Source organism: Littorina saxatilis, linkage group LG2 (assembly GCF_037325665.1).
Source record: "Littorina saxatilis isolate snail1 linkage group LG2, US_GU_Lsax_2.0, whole genome shotgun sequence".
Classification (NCBI taxonomy): Eukaryota; Metazoa; Mollusca; class Gastropoda; order Littorinimorpha; family Littorinidae; genus Littorina; species Littorina saxatilis.
The window spans coordinates 16391462-16400758 of NC_090246.1; the positions used below are offsets into that span (position 1 = coordinate 16391462).

A 9297-nucleotide genomic window follows, 5' to 3' on the forward strand; every position below is an offset into this window, starting at 1 on the left:
GTTGAAAAAAGCCTGTACTAAATAAGCCTACTGCAAGCCGGCTCAGTCTTTTCCCGGGTGCAACCAACACAAAGCATAGGTAACGCTTTGGTGTTACTTACCGAGCCTTGTTTGAGGACAGGATCTCACAACAAAAGGTTTTATTACACTGAGGAAAATGGGTTCAAAATGAAGACGTTCAGGTTGGGGGAAACTAATGTTTGAAAATAATGTGTGTGTGTGTGTGTGTGTGTGTGTGTGTGTGTGTGTGTGTGTGTGTGTGTGTGTGTGTGTGTGTGTGTGTGTGCGCGTGCGTGTGTGTGTGTGTGGGAGTGTTTGTGTGTGGGAGTGTTTGTGTGTGGGAGTGTTTGTGTGTGTGTGTGTCAGTGCGTTCCGCGTCTGTCTGTCTGTCTGTGCGCGCGCCTGCACATAAAAACTATATCTTCGAATCACCACGGAGTGTTAGGCATCCGGGCCTCGTCATAACCTACGTATACCCTTCACACGGAATGAACGTGTGTTCTGACTTTGCTGTTCAAATATGTGTGTAGGTGGTTTTAAGTGGCAGAATTCTAATATTACCTAACACGCTGTGTTGCCTTTTGTGCTGTTTTCTTATTTCTTTTCACAACTAACAACAATGAATGAAGCCACCCGCAAGTCACCCTCAACTCGCAGCGTAAATGGGACGTGAATTACGTTCCGGAATTGTGAATGGGAACAACAGAACAAAGTGTTGAGGCTTGTGCTGAGACTCTGAAAATGAATTTACCATCGGTGCACTTTTTGTTCTGCACCCTCGTTGCTTTCTTCAATGCAGTTGGTAAGTCTTCTTTCGTTTATGGGTGTGGTTTGTGTGTTAATGCTGTCTGCTGTTACAGTGTGCAAACTTCCTTGTCGGGAAATGCGTCGATACAATAGTCTAGCGCACAAATGTTTTGTAGCCGCCGGCTATTTATAGCCCGGAAACTTAGGTTTCGCTCTTGTTTAAGTGGACTTGTAAGTTCTGAATTGTGTTGCGAAAAATATTGTTGGGAAAAATACACAACAGACTACTATCTTTTTGGGGGTTTTGTGGAGTCGTTAGTAGTTTACTGTGTCGCTGTCACTTATACTGTCGAGGCCATTTCAGCACGGCAGTTTCTTAGGTAAAATGATTATCATAGTGTGTAGTATACTGGGAATAACTTGACTGGCTTGTATACCGAAAGTGTATTTTTACACAACTATGTAGCTAGCGTCTAGTCTCGTCGTTGTAAAGTGTTGCTTCAAGAGGCTTGTATATTGAATATGTCAAGTTGAAGTGTCATCGTTGCAATTGTTTACTGATACTGTAGCCAACTCAAAGACAGAAACTATGCAGTCTTCAAGAGAACACGACATACACAGTTTCATTTAGTTCTAGTTTTTTATATTTAGTCAAGTTTTGACTAAATATTTTAACATCGAGGGGGAATCGAAACGAGGGTCGTGGTGTATGTGCGTGTGTGCGTGCGTGTGTGCGTGCGTGTGTGCGTGTGTGTGTGTGTGTGTGTAGAGCGATTCAGACTAAACTACTGGACCGATCTTTATGAAATTTGACATGAGAGTTCCTGGGTATGAAATCCCCGAACGTTTTTTTTTCATTTTTTTGATAAATGTCTTTGATGACGTCATATCCGGCTTTTCGTGAAAGTTGAGGCGGCACTGTCACGCCCTCATTTTTCAACCAAATTGGTTGAAATTTTGGTCACGTAATCTTCGACGAAGCTCGGACTTCGGTATTGCATTTCAGCTTGGTGGCTTAAAAATTAATTAATGACTTTGGTCATTAAAAATCTGAAAATTGTAAAAAAAAATAAAAATTTATAAAACGATCCAAATTTACGTTTATCTTATTCTCCATCATTTGCTGATTCCAAAAACATATAAATATGTTATATTCGGATTAAAAACAAGCTCTGAAAATTAAATATATAAAAATTATTATCAAAATTCTTTTTTCGAAATCAATTTAAAAACACTTTCATCTTATTCCTTGTCGGTTCCTGATTCCAAAATATATAGATATGATATGTTTGGATTAAAAACACGCTCAGAAAGTTAAAACGAAGAGAGGTACAGAAAAGCGTGCTATCCTTCTCAGCGCAACGAATACCCCGCTCTTCTTGTCAATTCCACGGGCACTGCCTTTGCCACGGGCGGTGGAGTAACGATGCTACGAGTATACGGTCTTGCTGCGTTGCGTTGCGTTCAGTTTCATTCTGTGAGTTCGACAGCTACTTGACTAAATATTGTATTTTCGCCTTACGCGACTTGTTTTCTTTTATTAACAGAGGCCTGTGGTCGCGGCACAAGCGAGCAACAAACACAAAACGGGGCCTCCGTCTCGCAACTACAGCACAAAAAATCTACCATCAAATTGAGTCACCGACACGAATGTACCGCAGCAGAGAAGGATTCCGCAGCATGTCTCAACAGCGGAGTGTGTTACGCCGTGGACTTGGAAGGGAATGGAGACCGTAGCGCTTTTTGTTAGTAAGTATGGAGTACACGCAATCCGTCTTTCAACCTTTAAAAACCTGACATAGCTGTTATTGAAAGAGGTCGCTGTATAGATTCACCAGTATGGTATGCACTGGGAAAGTTTACCCAGAGTATCGTCTCTTGTGACTTGCGGTGTAATGCCGCCCCCCCCCCCCCCCCCCTCTTTTGAGGTCTCCCAAAATCTGAGAAAATCAGACCTTAAAACAAGGGGAGTCTTAAAATGCAGGTAAACTTACAGAGGTTTAGAACATAACCTATAAGAAAACAGGGTATTAAAAGATAGGGAGTCTAAAATTGGGGGGGGGGGGGGGGTAAAGTGAGGTTTCACTGTACTCGCGTTGTTACCCATGTCAGTGCGCTCTCGACGGGCGCTGTGGCGGAGTGGTAAGACGTCGGCCTCTTAATCAGAAGGTCGTGGGTTCAAATCCCGGCCGCTACCGCCTGGTAGGTTAAGTGTGGAGATTTTTCCGATCTCCCAGGTCTTATGTGCAGACCTGCTAGTGCCTTATTCCCCTTCGTGTGTACACGCAAGCACAAGACGAAGTGCGCACGGAAAAGATCCTGTAATCCATGTCAGAGTTCGGTGGGTTATAGAAACACGAATATACCCAGCATATGCTTCCTCTGAAAGCGGCGTATGGCTGCCTAAATGGCGGGGTAAAAACGGTCATACACGTAAAATTCCACTCATGCAAAACACGAGTGTACGTGGGAGTTTCAGCCCACGAACGCAGAAGAAGTGCGCTCTTATTTGCATTGTCTATGCTTCTCAGTGCTCATTGCTAGCATTTCGTGCACCGTAAATCGCTTAAATGGCCGAGTATAATATTCTATACAGGTGCGTGTTTTAGTTCGATCTCAAAAACTCAGCAGGGAGTCTTTACCTAACCTGAAAGAGTGAATAGAACATAAAATGAACATGTTTTCGAGTAAACAGTGAGGGTTTAATTTTTTCACTGGCGAATGCGTTATCGGCGAGAGAATTCACTCCATACATGTGCGAAAATCATGCCTTTGTATGTCGTTTAGTGGTTATCTATCATCTGTACGTTTCAGTAGACGGTACGACATGGTGAGAGCTCTCAGAAAGTATATACTATAGTCAGTTCAAAGGGGTATTAGATCGCTAGGTACGAAGAGAAGATAATCACAGCAAACTCTGCCTGTGTGGGTAAAACTTCAGAAGGCAATGTTGGTAAATTTAACGTGTCACAGTCAAGATACAAATCTAGGCCCTCGTTATGCAGTCGTTCACACAACGCAAAGAGGCTAATTTGAAGGGAACTCTAATTACACAGTCAAGCGGATGTCTTCTCAAACCTAATTTGTGACCCTCCACCACGGAATGAGTCGCATATCACCTTTTGCATGATTTTCATATTTTTACATTTTTCTAGAGAGTTTGTTATGCTCTATCCAGTGGTGAAAACCGTTTTAGAAAAGAGCGAAAACTGTTTAAGTTATAAGCCTGTGACTAAGGTGACCCTCACACTGTTACCAGACACTCCCCGGACTTATACTGTTCAAAAAAAGAAACGCATAGCTTGTAATATTTGGTTAATTTAGTTATATGGCTACAAGGATATCCACCAAACTGCAGAAAATGTTTATCTGGTCGTCGACCTTTCGTCCATTGCCACAAGTGAGCTCTGCACGTGACGCATGCGTTATCAGTGGCTACAATGTCAAAATTGCTCATTTGGCATGACCACTCGTCATGCTTCAGTGTAATCTTGTGAAACTCGGGGAATATTGAGCTCTCACCATGTCTTCCAAAACCCATAAAAGCGGATTGTTCGCCACAAAGAAATCAGACGACAATTCAGCGACGAAAGATGGCCCGATTGAGCAGAGAAGACCGCCAAATTGCATTGGGTCGTTTACAAGCAGGCCAAAGTCAAAGTGCAATCGCCAGGCACTTCCACGTGTCCCAGAGCACCATCAGTAGACTGTGGGTCAGGTTTCAAGCCACTGGCTCCGTTGCTGACTTGCCACGAGCGGGAAGACCAAGGGCGACAACTGCTGCTCACGACCGCTTCATACGGCTCCGCCACCTCCGGAATCGTTTCCTGTCGGCCTCATCTTCTGTCCAGGCTCTCCCCGGGCCACACCGATTATCGGACCAGACCGTGCGGAACCGCCTGCATGAAGCTGGTTTGAGAGCTCGCAGACCTCACAGAGGAGCTGTCCTCACCCGCCGCCATCGCCAGAACCGAGTGCAGTGTGGCGACCAGCACCTTCGCTGGACCGTCCGGAATCACTGGAGACACGTGTGGTTCAGCGACGAGTCCTACTTCCTGCTCCAGCGACATGATGGTCGGAGGAGGGTCTACGGAGAGTAAACGAACGTTACGCGCCCAACTGTGTGGATGAGGCACCCGTTCATGGTGGTGGAGGCGTCATGGTGTGGGGGGCGATCAATACCGCTGGAAGAGCACCCTGGTGCACGTCCAAGGGCGCATAACTGCCCAGCGATACGTGGAGGAAATTCTGCGCCCACACGCCCTTCCTCTTCTGGCTGACCAGGATGCCATATTCCAGCAGGACAACGCTCGCCCGCACACAGCACGACTCACCACCCAGTTCCTCACCGACCACCATGTCCAGGTGCTTCCCTGGCCATCCATGTCGCCAGACATGAACCCGATAGAACACCTCTGGGATGAATTGGACAGACGTGTGCGCAGGCGAGAAGAAGCGCCGGCAAATCACCGCGATCTATTGCAGGCACTTCAGGAGGAGTGGGACACCATCCCACAGCAAGATATCCGGCATCTGATCCAGTCCATGCCCAGAAGGTGCCGGGCAGTTGTTGCTGCTCAAGGCAGTCACACCCCCTACTGACTTGACAGCCTCGGCACCCAATCGTATTGATTGACTGATTGATTTGAAGATGCAAATGAACTGTGTGTGCATTCAACTGTGTCCATACCAAATTTCAAACAAATAATCTAAATATTGGATTTTCTGTTAATTTTTTCGAAAAATAAAACAAATTTGGCAAGTAGCAACTATGCGTTTCTTTTTTTGAACAGTATATATTAAGCCCAGCGCAGAACCGCGCGAGGTGACATGCGACTCATTTCGTGGTGGAGGGTCACATTATTATCAGTTACACCGCTGATAATAGACAAATGTTTCAGTTTCCTGTTTCTCTGTGCCGCCGCGGCCTCCACTTCCGAGAAATGTTTCGCTCAAAAAGTGTGAAGTTAGCAATGTACGCAAAAGGCACGGACATTCCTGAGGATTGAGTTTGGAGGTAAATCCTGTTCCAAAAACCGTGTCGTTAAATTACCCTATACTTTATGTGTATGGGCTTCTCTTTGGTAAAAACGACAAAAAGTGTCGACGAAGCCAATAGTCGATAGATAATATTGCACATAGATATATAATGGTCGATTGATAAAAAAAGAAAAAAAGAATAGATGTATGGCTTCTTCAAATATACCTTCCTGCGGATCCTTGTATTCAGTAATTGTCGGATCTTTTGACCCTTGTATCTGTGGGTCTTTGGATTTGTCTACCCTTGTACCCATAGACCTGGATATGTCGACCTTTGTTTCCGTAAACCTTGCATCTGTGGGTCTTTGGATTTGTCTACCCTTGTACCCATAGACCTGGATATGTCGACCTTTGTTTCCGTAAACCTTGTATCTGTGGGTCTTTGGATTTGTCTACCCTTGTACCCATAGACCTGGATATGTCGACCTTTCTTTCCGTAGACCTTGCATCTGTAGACATTTGTATTCATCAACCCTGGATCTGTGAACACATGGACCTTTTGACACTTGTGTCCATAGAATCTGCATCTGTTGACCTTGTATCTATGGATCGGTCGATTCTTAAATCCATGTATCAGTCGACCTCAGGGTCCACATTATCTGTCGACCCATATGTCTAGGATCCTTGTAAATGTCTACCCTTTAATCGTCGGATCGGTTTACCCTTGTATCTATGGATCCCTCGGTCTGCTGACCCTCGTATCTACAGATCTCTGGATCTGCCGACCCTTGTATATGTGGATCCCTCGATCTACCGACCATTGTATTTATGGATCCTTGAATCTGACGACCCTTGTATCTATGGATCCCTGAATGTGCCGATCCTTGTATCTATGGATCCCTGGATCTGCCGACCCTTGTATCTATATATGGATCCCTGAATGTGTCGAACCTTGTATTTATGGATCCCTGAATGTGCCGAACCTTGCATCTACGGATCCCTGGATCTATCGACCATTGTGTCCACGGAGCCCTGGATCTATCGACCATTGTATCTATGGATCCCTAAATCTACCGACCCTTGTATCAATGGATCCTTGGATCTACCGACCCTTGGATTCATGGAGCCAATCCCATGGAGTATACTGCATTATAATATCCTGTTCATTTGTTTTGCAGCTGTGTTGAAAAAGAGACGGGGGCGCGTTGTGAGCAGTTTGTATACACAGGTAATTTAGCATTGAAGCTTACCGTCTCTACTGCTTTCATTATCTTTTAATCTTTTCCGTCTAATCTGTTTGACTTTTTTCTGTCCTGTTTATCATTTTTATCCTGTTCTGTTTCAATTATGTCCTTCAACTTTATCCAGTCGTTTAGTAATATATCGATGAAGTGATCATTGAGTTTAAGTATACCTCTGTGGGTAGATCACTCGACCAGGTGGTCAATCTTCCTGGGACATTTATCCAGTCAGATTGATTCAGTTAAGTCAATTCTCCAAGCCATTTTGTGCATCACTGCAAAACATCAGCAAGTCAGTCAGCCAGTCAGTTGAATTTGAAATGTTACGGTAGACGGGCGCAGTGGTAAGACGTCGGCCTCCTAATCGGCAGGTCGTGAGTTCGAATCCCGGTCGCTGCTGCCTGGTGGGTTAAGAGTGGAGATTTTTCCGATCTCCCAGGTCAACGTATGTGCAGACCTGCTAGTGACTTAACCCCATTTGTGTGTACACGCAAGCACAAGACCAAGTGCGCACGGAAAAGATCCTGTAACCCATGTCAGAGTTCGGTGGGTTATAGTAACACGACAATACCCCGCATGCCTCCCCCGAAATCGGCGTATGCTGCCGGAATGGCGGGGTGAAAACTGTCATACACGTAAAACTCCACTCGTGCTAAAAACATGAGTGAACGTGGGAGTCTAAGCCCATGAACGAAGAAGAAGAAGAAGAAGAATGTTACGGTCATTACCGCTCGTTTATAAATGATTATGCATTGGTTCACAAATTGACTCAACTGAGTGTTAAATTACTGAGATTTTACTTACAATAGATAGATACGCGAAAAATCAAAACACGGAAATTCGGCACAGCAGGACTTTGTGCTGTAATGATTAAAACAATTGTGTGTGTTGTTGTTGTTGTTGATGTTGTTGTAATTTGTCATCTCTAAAACAAAGCTAACAAAATATACGGACAATTGTATCTTCTTTCTTTCTTCTTCTTCTTCTTCTTCTCTTTCATTCTTCTTCATCTTCTTCGGTCATGGGCTGAAACTCCCATGTTCACTTATATTTTTACACGAGTAGTTTTACGTGTATGGCCATTTTTACCCCGTAATTCGTGCAGCCATACGCTGCTTTCGGGGGAAGCTTGCTGGGTATTTTTGTGTTTCTATAAAGCCTGTCCTTAATTGGACGAAGTCGACTTCGCGAAGCTTCCCGAATGAGAATTCGTCCCTTGCTTGAACTGCTTTCAGCATAGCTTCCTACATGTCCAAGGGAATGCACTCTGCTCTTTCGAGTGTGATTTCTACGTCCATATTGAATCAAAAAGCACTCTTCTGACAAAAAGAACAACTTCATCACAGCTACGGCGCAACTTTGCATGTCAAAACTTGCGAAGCGATGTAGAGGACGAAGAACTCCGCCGCAGCTGCGGGTTTTCGGTATAAAGACTTCGGGAAGTTGACTTCGTGCTCAACTAAGGCCGGGCGTTACCCACCGAATTCTGACACGGATCAAATGATCTTTATCATGCGCACTTGGTTTTGTGCTTGCGTGTACACACGAAGGGGAATACGGCACTAGCAGGTTTGCTCATAAGTTGAGCTGGGAGATTTGAAACAATCTTCACCCTTAACCCACCGAGATTTGACCTTCCGATTAGGAGGTATCTTCTTTCAAATGTCGCACTCACCTGCTGCAATAGGCCTACTAGACAAAAGACTAGGTACAAGCAAACATAGACATAGACATACAACTATGTTGAAGTCTTGGTTTGATTTTGTGTTTGCAGGTCAGGTTTTGGTGGTGGAAGCGGCGTTTGACTATCGCCTTGCTACCATCGTGGTCTTGTCGCTTGCTGGATTGATAGGCCTACTTGCTGTATTTCTTCTCGTGGTCTTAGGTGTGTACAAGAAATGAAGGTGATCAGAGATCAACAGGGCGCAATCACTGTTTGTGTGCTTGTGTGAGTGTGTCAGTATGTGTGCGTACGTGTGGACGTGTGAGTACGTTCGCTTGCGCTTGCGCGTGTGTGCGTGTGTGTGGGTGTGGGTGTGTGCCACGGTGTTTGTGTGTGTGTGTGTGTGTGTGTGTGTATGTGTGTGTAGGGGGGGATAGAATGCGTGGGGGTGGGGGAGGGGATTACGTGTGTGCGCACAATATGAATATGTGTGTGTGTTGGGGGGGGGGGGGGGTAGAGGTGTTCATCGTTCCGACGGGGCAGGCGTAGACACTTACAAATCAACAGTTAAAGAGACAGGCACGGACGCAGACACACACACACACACACACACACACACACACACACACACACACACAAACCACTGATACCCCTCTCCCCAAGACC

General features: G+C 45.1%; 1 protein-coding gene across 2 annotated transcripts; it reads left to right on the plus strand.

Annotated features, from left to right (window-relative positions):
• Nucleotides 1-494: 494 nt before the first annotated feature.
• Nucleotides 495-8900, plus strand: LOC138955796 (uncharacterized). Of its 2 annotated transcripts, none has more exons than XM_070327329.1 (4): nt 495-802; nt 2295-2496; nt 6906-6955; nt 8743-8900. In XM_070327329.1, the coding sequence occupies exons 1-4, from the start codon at nt 694-696 to the stop codon at nt 8868-8870; spliced, it is 489 nt and encodes a 162-aa protein (XP_070183430.1). In that variant the 5' UTR covers nt 495-693; the 3' UTR covers nt 8871-8900. The 2 variants fall into 2 exon arrangements, 1 of the variants encoding a protein (XP_070183430.1); XR_011452375.1 differs by lacking the exon at nt 495-802 and adding an exon at nt 1104-1127.
• The last annotated feature ends 397 nt before the right edge of the window (nt 8901-9297 follow it).

What these genes read in the sequence shown, in the direction of transcription:
- LOC138955796 (XM_070327329.1), top strand. Translation starts at nt 694, where the DNA reads ATGGGAACAACAGAACAAAGTGTTGAGGCTTGTGCTGAGACTCTGAAA. An exon ending in GACCGTAGCGCTTTTTGTTA is followed by an intron (nt 2,497 to 6,905) that starts GTAAGTATGGAG and finishes TTTGTTTTGCAG; the next exon opens with CTGTGTTGAAAAAGAGACGG. An exon ending in TGAGCAGTTTGTATACACAG is followed by an intron (nt 6,956 to 8,742) that starts GTAATTTAGCAT and finishes TTGTGTTTGCAG; the next exon opens with GTCAGGTTTTGGTGGTGGAA.